This window comes from Cnephaeus nilssonii (assembly GCF_951640355.1).
Source record: "Cnephaeus nilssonii genome assembly, chromosome: 20".
In the NCBI taxonomy this organism is placed as follows: domain Eukaryota; kingdom Metazoa; phylum Chordata; class Mammalia; order Chiroptera; family Vespertilionidae; genus Cnephaeus; species Cnephaeus nilssonii.
This window is the reverse complement of record NC_137091.1, coordinates 29,190,753-29,207,368: the sequence shown is the minus strand read 5'-3', so window position 1 is coordinate 29,207,368 and position 16,616 is coordinate 29,190,753. Positions and strand designations below refer to the sequence as shown.

General features: G+C 54.0%; 1 protein-coding gene across 1 annotated transcript in view; it reads right to left on the bottom strand.

Annotated features, from left to right (window-relative positions):
• CRISPLD2 (cysteine rich secretory protein LCCL domain containing 2) overlaps nucleotides 1-16,616 on the bottom strand; it is a 67,799-nt gene that overhangs the window by 21,921 nt on the left and 29,262 nt on the right. The window contains exons 6-12 of the mRNA XM_079799744.1: nucleotides 14,587-14,687; nucleotides 8,586-8,720; nucleotides 6,680-6,740; nucleotides 3,870-3,936; nucleotides 3,276-3,406; nucleotides 1,543-1,586; nucleotides 250-322 (exon numbers count right to left, since the gene is read on the bottom strand). Of these exons, the coding sequence (XP_079655870.1) occupies nucleotides 250-322; nucleotides 1,543-1,586; nucleotides 3,276-3,406; nucleotides 3,870-3,936; nucleotides 6,680-6,740; nucleotides 8,586-8,720; nucleotides 14,587-14,687 (612 nt within the window). The remainder of the gene's footprint in view (nucleotides 1-249; nucleotides 323-1,542; nucleotides 1,587-3,275; nucleotides 3,407-3,869; nucleotides 3,937-6,679; nucleotides 6,741-8,585; nucleotides 8,721-14,586; nucleotides 14,688-16,616) is intronic.

Genomic DNA, 16,616 nt, shown 5'->3' with positions numbered 1-16,616 from the left:
CGGGAATGTGTGCTTCTCATGCCCCTCAGACCATTCCAATGTGCAACCAGGGGTGAGAACCAGCGGTCCCAGGGAAGGTTGAGCGGGCCCTTGGCTTTGAACACGAACGGACGGCTTTCCTGGGCACACGCATCCGAGGGCCACATCCGGATCGCCACTGCACTTTGCTGCCCGGACATGACCTCCAACCCAGCACGGCACCTCCTCTCAGGCCCCGTGTTTGCAAAACCAGATGCCAGCGGGACGTACCTTGGGCAGTGGGTCCCTGGCTTCTCAAACGGGCAGAGCTGAGCGACGGTGGTGTAGCAGTCCACGTCTTGCTCTGTGAACAGAAGCCAGCAGGAGAGGGTCAGGTCATGAGCAAGCCTGGGCCCCGGGTGACCCGCCTTTGAAAGGGACTGCGAGACACCTGGGTCCTAGGGGTTCACTGAGGCCTCCAGGAGAGCTGGGTGAGAACGGGCGTCAAGCCCCAGTGCCCCTGGCACTCCACCCGAGACCACCCAAGGGAGGAGACAAACCCATGCCTGAATGTGTTTGCTGGTCAGGGATGCTGCCTCCCGCAACAGCTTCTCCGTGGATCTACTAGACGTCCCGTTTGCAGAGTGCTTTTCGATTTTGAGACCTTTCCCCTACTTCATCGTGTTGGACCCCCCTGGCAGGTATTATTGTAATTATAAGAGGAAACTGAGGCTCAGAAAAGCTGAGACCTCGCAGGACATGGCTGAGAACCCAGGTTTCCAAGTCCCGGCCTAGAGCTGTTTCAAAGGAGGCCAGTGACTCTTTTCTGCAAAGTCACATGTTTAAACAACAGATGTAAGAAAGTGGTTCTAATACTGACCACCTGCTGTGTCTGACAGCATGTCCCCATCTAGTCCAGAGCTGGGTAAACTCTTGCTTAAAAGACCAGAGAGTAAATATTTCCAGCTTGGTGGGCCCTATGATCTATGCTGCAAATAAACCACATAGACGATGCATAAATGAATGGGCATGGTTGTGTGCCAATAAAACTTTATTTCCATAAACAGCCACAGGCAGGATTTGGTCTGAAGGAGGTCGTGACTAAACAGCATGCTCTCCCATGGATGCATCCCACCCAACCAAATGAACATACCCCACGTTTCCCGCTCTTGTCCATGGCAGACATTACTAATCTATCAAGATCTCTTTTCTGCTGAGCCCAGAATGAGACCCCAGCATCCATCTCAACACAATGCTCTAGGTCCTACCAGGTAGCCACTATCAATCAATAGAAACTGACACTCCCTACGCAACCTATTAGCTACTCTAAACTCAGGTGTTGGTATTTCGTGACGTTCAGCCAGAATGCCAAGCCTGTGCTTCTGATTTAGCTCTCTAGGGCCAATGCCAAGTTCAGATATATTTAGGAATTAGAGAATCAGCCTCCTCAGGAACCAGTTCCTGAGAACAGCATTAATAGCAGGCATGATAGACATTCAATCAACAACTAAGGGGAATGGCATTTTCAGGGAAACCAACATAACCCAAGTATTATGGTCACATAAAAAGAGGCCACCAGCTTACCTTTCACTTTTGACACCGTGAACGAGCTGGACGCCTTGTATTTGCTATAAAAGGAAACATTGGGTAAATGCAGACAGAATGGCTTGTACACTTGCTCCCGCATTTATTTTATTTACAGCTTCAATGTTTCATTTCCCTGCTTATCGCCCACCGGCCTGAAGGCCCTGAGAACACCTAGTGCAGGATCTAGAAGGAACTTTCTGGGCACAGCTCATTAACTCCTTTGGGGCAAGGACCCCTCTGGCAGACCCTTCTCAGAGTGACAGTTTTAAAATGCATATGATAAATTGACAAGACTAAAGGAAAATCCGTTCTTATTAATATCATTATCAAACTATTCAAATGAGTTAGCATTAGAGTAATAGGCACACGTTGTTATGAATGCATTAAGAACAATTTATAGGTGGGTCCTCAAACTACTGTCATTTCAGCGTAAGGACACAGAGACTCTTTCGAGATGTCTACAGCAAGCCCGTTTCCACCAGTGGGAGAGTCTCCCGTCCTGCTAACCTAGTCTGCTTTGGGGCCAACATTCATATTGGAAAGAAATGCTACATTGCAATGAGAAGTTAGTAAACATAAAGCTGTAATTTGCTTTATGTTGATGTTCACACATTCCCTGAATTCTGAAATGTGAAGAGCCTGTTCTAGGTGCAAAGCTGGGCATTGAACGGGACTAGAGGTGGCTCTAGGTAGGACAAGCATCTCAGGCAACGAAGGATCTGAACCTGGCCACGCCCACAGCTCCGTCCTGGCCACGCCCACAGCCTGCACTGAGCCTCCTCAGGAGGTCCCCTAACTGGCATCTCTGTGAGCACCTCCTTGGCTTTGGCTTACAAATCCTGGCTCTTTTTTGTTGTTGTTGTTTACATAATGCTAGGTCCTTAGCTAGATGGAGAGGGGGTACTCGAACACCCCTTGAAGAGCCGGACCTTTGACAGGGGGAATGACGCCTGTCATTTTTGAAATGCTCAGAGTGACCTCACAATTTGCGTGGGGCACGCTGCCTCGGAACAATCACGGAGCATTTGCTCAGTGCTCCCTTGTCACAGACCCGGGCTAGGCCCTGCCCTCATGGGTTCGTGGGTGTCAGCCCCGGGTCCTACCACGGTCCTCATTTACAAATGAGGGTGCGGCCACCCAGGAGAGATGAAGAAACCGCCCAAGGTCTGCACAGGGAAGAAGCAGAGCCAAGTCTGTTTGACCCCATGACCTCTAGTGGGCTCTACGGCCCCAGGTCACTCTAGCCCCTTGTTCCGTAAAGAGGTCAACACACGGCCTCCTCCCCGAGCACCGAAAAGTCAGAATAGCCAAGGACTGTCTGGCCCATCAGCCAGCCACATACCTTATGTGAAAAACATTATCTTGTCGGGGGGGGGGGGGGGGGAAGTAAGTATGTTTAAAAAATGAAAAGCCTCATTCTTAGGAAGAAAAAGTGCTAATCCAGAATTAGCCTATAAACTCAGACACTTTATTTAGTGATAAAGTGTCTGCACAGTTCTTGGGGACAAGGAAGAAAGGCAAAGCAGAAGCCGAAACCCAACCAAAGGAGAGAGGGAGGGAGAGTGAGGGAGGGCGCACACCCACTGGAATAAAACACGCTGAGCTGCCTATGGGGCAAGTTCTAAAGTCACGGATTAAGGTCATCTCTGTTTGTTCAGTACTTTCTACGTGTCAACAATACCTTTATAACCAGCAAACGCTGTAAGGAACCCTGCTCACAGAATAGTTACCTCAGAGACTCCATGCCATTTCTCTCCGACTTGACGAAAAAGGGGACCCGCCCGTTCCTGGTGATGTCCACCAGGCCTCCTTTGTTGTCCAGGATCCCGTAGTGAATGGCAGCCCGGCATATGCTGGACGACTGGGGAGGGGAAGACCGTGAGTGCACCGGAAGTGATCCCGGTCAGCCATCCCCAAGATGTTTGTCTTCAACCCACAAGAAGCCAAAACGTCGGGCCACAGCTCACCCCACCTCCCACGCCTGCCTCTCTCCAGAACACGTGCGTCTCTGTCCCTGGGGCTGCTTATCTTTAAAAACCCACCTGAGGGGCTTTACACAGTAAGAACAGTGACAGACAGCCCTGTCCCCCCACACAGTGGCACACGGTAACGCCCCGTCTACACGGAGACGGGGCCTCGCGGGGACCAGCCCCAGTGCCCCAAAGCGGCTGCACCAGTTTGTGAGCTCACAAACACTCACAGGCCATCTCTGCAAACGAAGGTCGGACGAAGGCGGGGAAGGGAAACCTTTTCCCCTGAAAACCACCAACCTCCTTTAAAAACACACGACAGAAGCCATTTAAAGAAACATGGGCCCCACTTACACTTTCATAAAAGAGAGTTCCGAAGACCTTGGCCTTGTTGCTCAGGCAGCCTGCTGGGCACTGGTACCTGCAGGGAGAAAGCATGTGATTTCCACAGGTGAACACGACTCCGCATCACCGTGCAATTATCCTTGTTTTCTTCAGCAGCTCTGTCGTCACACGCGGAAAAGCCTCGGTGATGTAGAATCCACTGTTTTCTGGCAAGTCCCAGGTCACCCAACCCTGCTAGCGGCTCTCAACCTGTGGGTCGCCCCATCCCCGCACCCTGAGGCTGCCCTGAGTGCCTGAAGAATGCGACCCACAGGTTGAGAACCGCTGCTGTAGAGCCTAAGACCATCGGAAAACACAGATATTTACATTACGATTCATTAACAGTAGCAAAATTACAGTTATGAAGTAGCAACGAAAATAATTTTATGGTTGGGGGTCACCACAACATGAGGAACTGTATTAAAGGGTCGCGGCGTTAGGAAGGTTGAGAACCACTGCTCTAGGAGAATGTACTGACTTTGGAAACTCATGTGAGAACAATAACACACGAGCTCACCTAAGCGGCAGGAGTGCGTCGGTGCCTGGGAGAAGGCTGGAACTACGCCAAATTGCTGCCGATCCTGGGAGATCTGGACACTTTTCTTTCTTTATACTTGGTTATTGTGGTTGTTCTCCTGAGTTACTTACCGTGAACAAGAATACTTTTTAAAGTCAGAAAATAAGCCCAGTAAGTGTTATTTTTATAAAAGCACCAGGTCCAGAAACAGGATGTGCCAGATGGCGGGATGGCTTCTCGGCCAGACACGGGGACACGGGGACACTGTGTGCGCAGGTGGGGTGAGCTATGCTTCTAGACCGGAGGTCTCGGAGAGTCGTGGTGTGGACGGACCTCGCCTGCTCCCTGCCTGGGGAGGCTCCCATCTGGGACTCTTCCGATGCTACCTCACAAGGGATATTTTTTAAACCTCGTCATTTTTCCCCATTGAGCACACGGGCGTGATGTTGTCATCATGAGCTTGCGGGACAGAAAGTCCCATCGTCCCAATGGGACCATCAAGAGCGTCCCTAACATCCTAGAGCCACGAGTATGCGGTGTGGATGGCCCTCGCAGACGCTGCGTGCTTTCTCTGACTCGCCCAGCACACACGGAGGTGTGCAAGTGCCCCCGACACTGCAGGGGACGGTTGCGCCACCACCATGGCCACATCTTGCTCGTCTCACCAACACGTGGACGGTTGGCTTCTGCAGCACTTGCTGGCCTGCTACCTGCTGCTCAAGGGACGCGGTCTGAGCCTCCGGAACGGCCTCATCCTGGGTTGCTCAAAGCCTATTTCCTGACACGCCTGCCAAAGGCTGAGCCAAGCGCGCTAGCGCACCCAAGTCCCAGTCCCTGCGGCATCAAGCAGGACCCGCGGCCTTCTCTTCCCAGCTTGCGCGTTACGTGATTCGGCTTTAGGTGAATGAGTGCCAGCGTCCAGAGGAAGTCGAGGAAGGACCCCTCGACCAAGGACGTGGTTTTCCCACCGTGAACCTGAGGCTCTGCATGAGGCCGCTGCACCTGTTGGCCGTTCGCTGCCAGAAAGTGCAGCCCAGCGGCACTGCCAAAACCGAACTCCTTCTTCTTGGCAGACATCCTTCAACATCCGAGTGGACGGTACTCGATGACTCCACAACCAGATGAACTCATTCCACTCCCCGGGGCCACACTGGCAGCTCTTCCTCTAGCGGGGCCCTCAGGAAGCAGCCTCCTCAGATTCCGCGGCGGGATCCTGCGGGACCCATGGATGGCCAAGGAGCTGCCAGCCCGCACATCCTAACACCACCCCAGCCGTGATCCTCCGCGCACAGAACTCTGGGCGACCGTGTGACTCCCCTCACACAGAGAGGTGTGATGGCGTCCTCAGCTACACAAAAATGTTGGTCAAGATTGTCCTGTCTGTGGCACATCGGCCACGTACAAGTCTGGCATTTCTGCAGCTTGCAAATTCCTTTTGAGACAATAAGGACGAGCATCTGTACTTTGAACACGTCCTCCCGACGAGGGAGGAAACACAACTGGAATGCATGTCCAGGCGGGAGGAGACCCAGAGCTTGGGTCAGCCCTCTAGGTCCAAGGTTATCAATTAGGGGTGATCTTGTCCTCGGGGGATATTGGCAATTTCTGGAGACATTTTTGGGGATCACAACTAGAGAGGTGCTCCTGCTTCTAGTGGGCGAAGGCCAGGGCTGCTGTTCAGTCTCCTACACTGCACAGGGCCCCCACCACAGAGCAGTATCTGGCCCTAAATGTCAGTAGTGCCAAGGCTGAGGAACACTGGTCTAGGCAAACTCATTAGTCAACAGAGCCAAATATCAACAGTACAACGATTGAAATTTCTTTTGAGAGCCAAATTTTTTAAACTTAAACTTCTTCTAACGCCACTTCTTCAAAATAGACTCGCCCAGGCCGTGGTATTTTGTGGAAGAGCCACACTCAAGGGGCCAAAGAGCCGCATGTGGCTCACGAGCCGCAGTTTGCCGACCACGGGTCTAGGCTGACAGAAATGGGTCATCTTTGTGTGCCACACTCTTATCTTAATAAAGGTTGGCATTCAGAGGGAACTGAATTTATGACACAAAGCAGGCTGAGTTACCTCCCCTCTCAGCCCTGGGAGCACACCGTTGTTGCTAAAAGTAGAGAACGCCATTTTTTGGTGCGTTTCTACCCAGCTTGGTTGGGTGGCCACCCACTGGCTGATCAGGATGTGACCCGTAGCCCGCAGCAGGCACTTCGAGAGGCGGCAGGGGACAGGGACAGGGGGGTCCCGCCCAGGCCTCACCTGTTGCACGTGGATCCTTTGCACTTGTCCTTCATCTTGGTGTCGCACCTGACGACTTGGGCTAGGAGAGAAATGCAGAAACAGTCATCACTGCAGGAATCCAGGGGATGAGACTGAGTTAGAAGACCCCACCCCCCACTCGGAGGAGCTTTCTGGAATCCAGGCCGTTCCAGAGCAGGAGCATTGCCCAGTGGCTGCCGGCTTCAGGGGTGAGGTTCGAATCCCAGGTCCGCCGCTTTCGAGCAGCCCTTTGACCTCGGCCGTGTTACTTCCCCTCTCGGAGGCTCAATCTCCGCGTGTGAATAACAGGTGGACGTGCAGTGGGTACTGTGTCGGTGGCATCAAGTGAGAACGTACCTGCGACCTTGGAGGGAGCCTGGCACACACTAAGTGCCCCGTGGACCCTCAGGCTCTAGAGAACAACAAGCCTTGCTCAGCCTGGAAGCGGAGACCAGGCATTCCCACCTGTGCCGTCTCCCCCACAGCCTTGGCCAAGCTTTCCTTTCTGTTTATTTTATAGCAGCGGTTCTCAACCTGTGGGTCGCGACCCCTTTGGGGGTCGAACGACCCTTTCACAGGGGTGGCCTAAGACCATCGGAAAACACCGATATTTACGTTACGATTCATGAACGGCAGCAAAACTACAGTTAGGAAGTAGCAACGAAACTAATTTTACGGTTGGGGGTCACCACGACATGAGGAAACGTATTAAAGGGTCGCGGCATTAGGAAGGTTGAGAACCCCTGTTTTATAGGGACATATAGAAAGCTCGGAGTAGAGTGATAGTTGGGCAAAAAGACATATTATGGTTTTGCGTTATTAAAAGAACCAATGGAACCGTTTCAAACCGCTGGACAGAAAAGAGCGCCCGCCTATTTCCCGGTCAAAGAAGCGAAGGACGGCTGAACAGGCGACGGGTGTGGGAAAAGGCGCTCGAAGCCCAAGAGGACAGAGTGACTGTCGGGGGCGGGGGAGAGAGTAGTTCAAAAAGTGGGGATGGTTTCCGAGCAAGATGGGCCCAAGGTGGGCCCTAGGCAGGGTGAGTCCAGTTTATGCTCTTTACGCGCTAGGGGAGAATCAGAGAGAACCAGGCCGCAGGCAGACTGCCCACGCCTGTTGCGGTGTCTGTAAGGAAGTGCCCTCCAGAGCCCCGACCTCCAGCGAAGGCGCCCAACGGCAGAGTCAGGGGAACCAGAGCACTGAGCTCTGGCGGGGCAGAGAGCGAAGAAAGGAGAAGAGCCCTCTGCGGGGAGGTGTGCTGGGAACCAGGGGAGGCGAAAGGGCGGCAGAGGTGAGCGTGGGAGCGCTCTGGGACTCCCAGAAGTCTGGGGGAAATATCTAATTCCCGCCCAAGGGGCTGTCGGAGGCAACTCGATGATCTCAAGCACAGGGAGATCCCCGCTGACCCCGGGGCCCACAGTACTGCAAACAGTCCTCATAGCACCTCGTATTGTGGCCCCATTTTATGGATGAGCGAATTGAGTCTCAGAGAGTCAAATGATATCCAAGTCCCAGAGCTGGTATGTGGAGAAGAAGGACGGGGCTCACGGGCGCTAGCCTCCACCTTGCACGCTCTGCGCTCTCCCTTAGGGAGCCCGGCGCTTCCAGGCCGAACCCAGTTTCAGCCCGGGTCCCCTTTGAAAGGATAAGGTCTCCCCTTAAAACACCTGCCTGAGGGGAACTGTCACTCAAGCACAGCTCCTAGAAATGGCTTAAACATACCCTTTTTAGGAACACCTGAGAGTTATACTTTTGCAAGCTGCAGGCCACCCTGCTCCTGCTGTTTGTGAACTTGGAGCCCTCTCAACCCACCAGCTCCCCTCCCCCGTCCACCCTGAAGAAAATGGCCCCCTTTCAGAGGGGGCTCGAGGGGGCACCGAGGGGACAGAGCGGGAGCCTGACTCACTCATGTAGCTCACGGCGGACGTTTTCTTGGGTCTGATCACCCTCGGCTGAACCCAGTCGTGTTTCCCTTCAGTCACAGGAGCTGTCTCCACCTCGTTCATCTCGTCTGTTTCAGGTTTTTGGACGTAAGTCCCTTCTTCATAGCAAAGATGGAGGGGGAGGAAAAAAAAATGCTGAGATTCAACAAAAATGCACTTTGCAAAAAAAAACACACACACACACACTTGGAACCTAAACTTGTTTGAGGTTTAGTTTGACAAAGAATCATTTCAGTGGCAAAGAGAAAGTTACATTTCAGAGGAGACCTGGCCAGGTGGAATTCTACCAGCGAGGGAGCTGGACAGGCCCTGCTCACTGTGTCTCTCTGGCCCCAGGAGCCGCTGGGCTGAGCAGGGTGAGAGGCCCAGCTCCACACCTGGATTATCATCATGGCTTCTTGTCCTACCTCCTCCTGCACCATCATTGGCCCAAGGAAGTGCATCCTCTGACCCCAGACCGTAGCTGCCTCCCCTAAGTTTTCACGGGGAGAGGGGCCTTCCTCGTTTATACACCCATTAAGGTGCACGAAGACTCATGTCCAAGGCCTTGGGCCCGCTGCCCTCATCTCCAGCACACCCTGCTCCCTTCTCTGCCCCTGTGCGCCGAGACCACTTAACCGAACTCAACTCCTTTCCTGCACTGAGGCGTTGCCACCCCCTGACATTGGACCCATCACGTAGAATGAGTCAGAGAGACCGACTCTTGCTTTTTAAAAAAGTGAGTTCATTGGGTCCCAATCTTTTCCCACCCAAACATTATTATTTCTCCACAATGATCATGACAACCATATTTTAAGACATTTTGATTAACCAAACAGATTGCATTTCTAATCAACATCAGTTTATTTATCTTCTAGTCTTCACCACAAAAGGCAACTACTCAGCCCTAACCAGTTTGGCTCAGTGGATAGAGCGTCGGCCTGCGGACTGAAAGGTCCCAGGTTCGATTCCGGTCAAGGGCATGTACCTTGGTTGCGGGCACATCCCCAGTAGGGAGTGTGCAGGAGGCAGCTGATCGATGTTTCTCTCTCATTGATGTTTCTAACTCTATCCCTCTCCCTTCCTCTCTGTAAAAAATCAATAAAATATATTAAAAAAAAAAAAGACAACTATTCACTGCTGGCTAGAACCTGTAATCAGGACACTAAACTGTCCATTTCAGCCAAAGCAAGCAGAGACTTGCTATTTGCATTTGCCTGAATGGCCTTCTCAAAGATCAACTGCTGCACATCTCTGCTGGGGGACCTTGCCACCGTTACAGAATGCACCCCTGTCCCCCTCGGGTGTCTGTGGACCAGGCTTGCCTCCTGCTCTCCCTCAATGAAAGAATCGACAGAAACGTGTTTGGGTAAGAAGGACTTCAAGGAGGAGCAATGAAGCACCCTCGCAGACCTCTTTGTGTCGCTGGATTAATAATATCCAAGTCCCCTCAATCCCTCAGCCTTGTCACCACTTCTCCTTAAGGGCAATGGCCTCTCTTCTCCAAAGGGCAGGCAGTGTTTTGTGTCTGTACAAGACAAACATCGAATGAAGGGCAGATGAGTGGTTCTCCCGTGCTTTTCGAGGCTGGAATTCTTTGCTTCTGTTTCATTGCCAATTTCCTTTTGTTCAACCTCCACCCCAGGCAAACCTAGTCCCGAGAGAATAGACAGGATTTGAGCTGAGAGGTGAACTGTGATTTGACCCCCAAGTCCGTTCCCTCGGGGAACATCCAGGGCTGCTCGGGCAGCTAGCTCACAGCTGTGATTTCACTACCACCTGCTTTCCTACCCGCTGTGAGCTCCCTGAGGCCTGCAGCTAGCCTGTTTCACAGCCTTTTCCATACCCAGCTCCCAGCTCATAGTAGTTGCTCAACGAAATTTGCTGAATGAAAGATAATTAACCGCCCCCCCCCCCCCGCCCCCGAAAGGATTCTGTCTTTGGATTCCTTTGAAAAAAAATATATTCCCAATGAAATTTAAAAACATTTAGGAAGGGAATTCTGAAAGTATCATTTGTAGCCAAGAGCTATTAGTTGTAATCTTTATGAAGACACCAGGTTTGCAATGCCATTTGGCACGATCAACCGTCTCTGGTCTGCCTTCCCGTCAATGTAGCTACTCAGGTTTGCCCTTCACTGAAAGCCAGAGCTGTCTCTGGAATAACCGGGTTTTCTTCCACTGGCCTTTAGGGTTTTTATACCACATAATCGTGGCTTTATTCAGCCGAATATAGTTTGGTAAGGCAGTCTAAAGCATTTGAGGGCTCCCTATTTAAGAAAATGGGCAGACAGTCCTCGCCCTCAGACACACACATGAAAAGTGGAATGCTTGCCCAGAAGACCGGCTCTATTTGAGCACATCCTAATTAAGATCCCCTGTGTGGACCCGCGCAGGCCTGGGGAAATTCCACGCCCGAGTTCACGGCCAGGTTACTGTGCGCACTGTCCATCCCCGGGCCCGGGGTCTCGGGGCACATAGCATTGCGTACATCATTCTGCAGATTCCCACCGCGGTCCGTAAGTGATAACAGAGCTCACAGCTAATGTTTCCTGAGCGCGGACCTTTTCCAGTATGTCCTCACATCATCCTCTCACTGCCTTGATGGACGGGATGAGCCTCACTTCACAGACAGAGAAACCGAGGCTCGGAGAGGCAAAGGGACCTGCCCACGCTCACAGAGCTGAGAGTCAAACCGCCTTTCCCCGAAGCCCACAGCCTTTATCACCACACCTGGCAAGGCTGGCGGGAACAAACCTCTCTTAAGGTCTGTCCTTATCCCTGCTCCATCTCCATTACAGGCCAGGCCCTGCCGTGCACGCTCAATATGTCAGTCACTTCACAGGAGACTTGCGGCGTGGTTAGCTAGGAAAACTGGCACACCTGCCGAGTGGAGCTGGCTATTTTCCACCAAAAATAAAGAAACAAGTACAGAGGCTTCACTGGGTGGGTAAACCAGCATCTAAGGTAGCTTTGTCTGTATTTGTTCTTGGAAGTTGGCTCTCTTGGGGATGCGGGTATTGAACTGAGATGATGTGAAGAACACACCCGCTCCGTGCCCCGGGAGGAACTGGAGTGAACCAGCAGTCGTAACTACAGGTGGTCAAGGTTCAGGGAGAGTCTGGCTGCAGTAAGAGCAGGAAGGCATGTGCACTGCCAGTCTGTGTAGTCAGGGAGGGCTCCCTGGAGGAGGTGTGACACCAGAGCTGTGTTTCTAAAGAGGAGGAGGCATCTGTCAGGTTCCACAGACGGATGAGACCCCCCAGGCTGGGAGAGGACCAATATTCCTCACCAGGGGATGAAGGTCACCGTGCAGGTGTAAGTACAGTCATACCTCCCACTTCTTCAAGGAGCTAACCCCCTGTGTTTATAAAGCACTGACTATGTGCAGGTTGTTGCGCTAGCAACTCACATCCTTCTCATTGCTTTAATTGTGGGAGAACAGGAGGCAGGGGTTTCCAACTCTAGTCCACAGGCACCCGAGGGGGGCGGGGTGCATGCTGTAAGGTACAAAGAGGTCCCCCCCACAGAGATGTGCATCAGTTCATCTTTGAGAAGGCCACTCAGCAAATGCAAGTAGCAACTCTCTGCTTTGCTTTGGCTGAAATTTAACAGGACTGCGCTGTCACTGTTACAGATGGGACACCGGAGGCTCTGAGAAGGCACGTGGCGCGCCTGAGTCCACACAGCCTGCGAGGGTAAACACGACCGTGCGCCCCCGAACCCAGGCAGCTCTGGGCCACGCACACACCGAGCCCCTCACAGCGCGGGGCTCAGGAGGAACCCCAATGGGCATCCTTCCTTACAACCCCCAAATCCGATGGGGACTCAACCCCTATGGGTGACTGGGTGCCGGAGGCTTCGTTTGGTGCGTAAACCAGCATCACAGTCCAGCTGTTTGTTTTTAATTCCTTGTTTGTTTGTTTTTTTTATACCAAACGATAAGCACAGTCACAGGGCCTGCCTGAATAGGACCATGGAGATGGGACCTGACATGCCTGACTGCTGACCTCAGCCTTCTTCTCCTAGTCCTCCAGGTCCCCAGGGGTTGACACCATAACCCTCTTTTCAGACAGAAAGACTGGGGCTCAGAGAGACCACCTGCCCAGGGTCCCAGCACTGGAATGAGGCGGGGTTGACACTCTCGGAGCAGGTGTGCCAGCCCCTAAAACCCATGCGTGGCTCACAAATCCAGGGACCAGAGGGGGGGGGCGCGTATCAGGGAACAGTTCACCAAAGACGGGTGCATGGAGACAGAGAAGGGGGTGGCCTGAGAGGACACGGGAAGCGGGAGAAATTCCATTTAACAAACGCTTCCGGGTAGATCAATGGGACAGGACAGAGAGCCCAGGAATAAACCCACACCTTTATAGTCAATTAATATTTGACAAAGGAGGCAAGAACATACGATGAGATAAAGACAGTCTCTTCAATACACGGTGTTGGGGAAATTGGACAGATACGGGCAAAAAAAAAAGTGAAACTAGACCACCAACTCACACGGTACACAAGAGTAAGCTCAAGACCATGCTGCCTCATGCCTCCAGGCCTTCACACATGCTGTTCCCCCTGCCAGAAACGCCTTTCACTGCTCTCACTGCTAGGCTACATCTTCTTCCTTAAGGGCACCTGCTGGGGGAAGCCCTCCCTGACCCCCTTACACAACAGCAGTGTTCCTGCTAGAAGCTCCCGGCAAACAGTTACTTCCCCTGGAAGATGAGAATCACTCCCCGTGGCCACGACCCCGCGGGGCCTCAGTTTCTTGAGGGATGGGCCATGGCTGTCTGGTCGCCATAGTGATCCCCACTGATATCACACAACAGGTGCTCCATACATTTATGCCAAATGCACGAATTCTCATTTGTGCCCGAGATGTATTATGGGAGATGGTGTTATCACAGCCATTTGCTGATGGGTAGAGTGAGGGCCTGGTTGGGGCGCCAGCCTCAAGCCTGGTTTGTTGCTTCTCCTGCCCCCTCCTCCACCCCCAATGGGCAGAATCAGTGGGTGAACAGCTGTCAGGACAACAGAGCGCCTGGGCCCCTGAGAGGGTCTGCGTCCCCCCACTAGCCACCAGTGTGTTCACCCCAGAGCCCACGGAACTGACCCCACGACCCCTGCGTCCGGGAGGGCCTGGCACAGAGGGTGGCTCTGGCCTGCGTGCCCAGCCCCCCTGCCAAGCCCCTCTGAGCCATCACAAGGCCTGTGGATGGAGCCACAGGAAAAAACTCATCTTAACCGTGAGAACACGAGGAGGCCCTTTGGCCCAGCTATGCCGCTCCTGGGACGGAGCCTGAGGAAATACTCCAAATTGTGAGCAACGCTTTAGGCACGAAAAATGTGCATTGTTTACAGTAGCAGAGTGAGTGGAAACGTTCTGGGTGGCGGCAACAAACAAGTGGGGGAGGGGCTGGAAACCGCACAGCCTTGGAGAGCCCCGGTTTGCCTGGGAGGGAAAACGTGAATGTGTATGAGAAGTCCCAGGAAGTATGAACAAGGTGGGAAAGTCGGGGGGGGGGGGGGGGTTGGGGGGGGCGGTAGGTGTGGGACAAGGACGGGAAGGATACCCTGGAGGGACAGCCCTGCCTAGCCAGGAGCTCGCCGGGAACATCACAGTCTAGCCGTTCGCTTTTAATTCCTGGTTTGCTGTCCGTTTCATGTTGAACTATAAGCACCAACACACAAGGACAGGCACCTGTCTGAGGGGATGCTGCGTTCCAAGTCCAGCTTGGAAATCTGGCCATGGGATGCTCCTGGGGGGGCGGGGGGGGACATCCAGGGCAGCCGTGTGGTCCCCAGGGAACCGGGGGACTGAACCCAGAGTCTTCTTGTGCACGAGGAGGGAAGGAAGGGGGGGAGGAGGGGGTGCTGAGGGCGGCTGCAGCAGGGCCGGGGAGGGGGCGCCTTGGGCTCCATTGTTCACGTCTCGGGGTCTGCGCTTTGCTTGAGCTGTTCTGTGACTCACGGTTTGGAAGTCATTTCCTACCTCGGTAACACAGGTTGTTCTTGCAGCCGCCTCCGTAGCTGGGCGGGCATTCGGAGCAGGGCCGGCCGGTTTTGTACGGGGCCTCTCCAATCCAGTTCCCCCTGCGGACAGACAGAAACACGGTCAGGAGGGGCTGAACACAGTGGGGGGGGGGGTGGGGAGGAGGACGGTGGTTGCCATGTAATGGGAAAGGGGAGCCACCGGGCCCCCTCTGAGCGCAGAGTCTAAAGAATTCTAGAGGAACCCCAGCTGAGAGCTACATGTCCCCTCCCTGCCCTGAGTGTGTGTGCCAGCACCCACTGGCCCCACATGCACCGCGGGTGCTCCCCTCACTCAGCTCTGAACACTCTCCACCCTACCCAGCCCCCGCGCCTTTGTCCTGGGAAGCTGCCAGGATCCCTCTTGGCAAACATTTCCAAATGAGTAAACGTCAGTGTGTTCATGGAGTCCCTGGTGTTTGGACCACACACCCAACCCAGGTCACCCCATCCTTCCAACACCCCGGGAGGACATGCTGGAATTCAATCCTTTGACACAGGAAGGAACGGAGGCTCAGAGAGGCTCGGCGACGTGGCTGAGGTCACACCGCGAGATGGGAACCCAGGCTGTGGGGCTCAGAGTCTCTGACCACACTCTGCTCTCAGGGCTGAGACTAAGGTCCCTCTGAGCACCCCAGGCACCGTCCATCTCCCTCTGAAGTTCCTGGGGCAGAAGGAACGTCACAGTCTGGAGGCCACTCAGTGAGATTTCTCCGGGGCCCAGGTAGCAGGTGGTGAGTGGAATTCCCAAATCCTTCTCATAGCATCTAAGCCTTTGGCAACACAAATTGGAGCTGTGACTGACCAGGGACCGGTCTCTGTGATTTGGTCTAGAAACTTCCTAAGTGGTCGCCCAGTCATCCATTCCTTCTCCCAGGAAAGGGACTCGGGCCTGCTGCTGGCCAGGCTGGGCCCCGGCGTCCTCCAGTTGAGTGGTGAAGAGCAGATGCCCTAGGTTGGACCCCAACCCTGCCAGCTGGGTGACCCCCATTTTCCCCAGCCCTGAGCCCATCTGCTCTGTAATGGGGGGGGCGACAGGTGAGTGACTGTATGGACACCTCAGACCCAGGCCCGGCTCAGGGTGAAGGCTACACGCTCTGAGCGCTTCCCAAGCCAACAAGCGTGTCCAGGTGATGTTTCTGACAGCTTTCCAGGGAGGGCCCTGCGGGTGTTGGACGGAAGACAAACTGCAAAACACGCTCTCTGTTTAACCTCCGGCAGCTCAAAATAGCGGATGGCATCACCCAGGGCCGTGTGGGCATCAGGCCGGGGACGGAGGGCGGGGGCCCGTTATAACACGCCCATCGCTTCAACCCCCACACACCCCGAATGGTAGTGTCCTCACCACGCTCAGAGCCCACTCAGCCGGCTACCTCTGCTGGGGACAGCAAGGATGGCTAGGGACTCACGGGGGTCTTTGGAAGGACTCCCCCGAACAGCCCAGTGCCAGGCAGACCGAGAGGGCCCCAGGGCCTGTCCTGTTGCTGGGCTAGACTTAGTAAGTTTCTTCAGACTGTCTGGACCCCCAGGTAGCTCATCCCTTCCCCAGCCGAGACGCCAGCCAATCGAGAGTTCTGGATTTGCTCCAAGACGAGCCACACCTCTGATGTCCCGGAGGAACAATGCTCGGGTGAGCGTGTACGGAGGCTGACTGGGCGCCAGGCTCTGCACCAACGCCCTGTCCCTGGACAACCAACCGCTTTACTCTTCCAACAGCCCCGTAAAGTAAGAGTCCACTCCAATGCACAAGGTCGTGAAGGTACAGGACCCTTCACTCCCCACCCCTGCCCCAAAGGATCTGAGCCCAGACACTACCCCTGGGCCCACCCTCTCAGTGTCTGCCCGCTGCAAGGCCAGGGGCTCTGCCCGCTGAGAGGGAAGTCATGGAATACCACACGGCAATCAGAGAATGGCCCACTGAACACGCGGTACCACAGACAAATCTCACAGAAGTGGTGCTGGGAGGAGGATGGTGGGTGGGTGAGGGCTTAT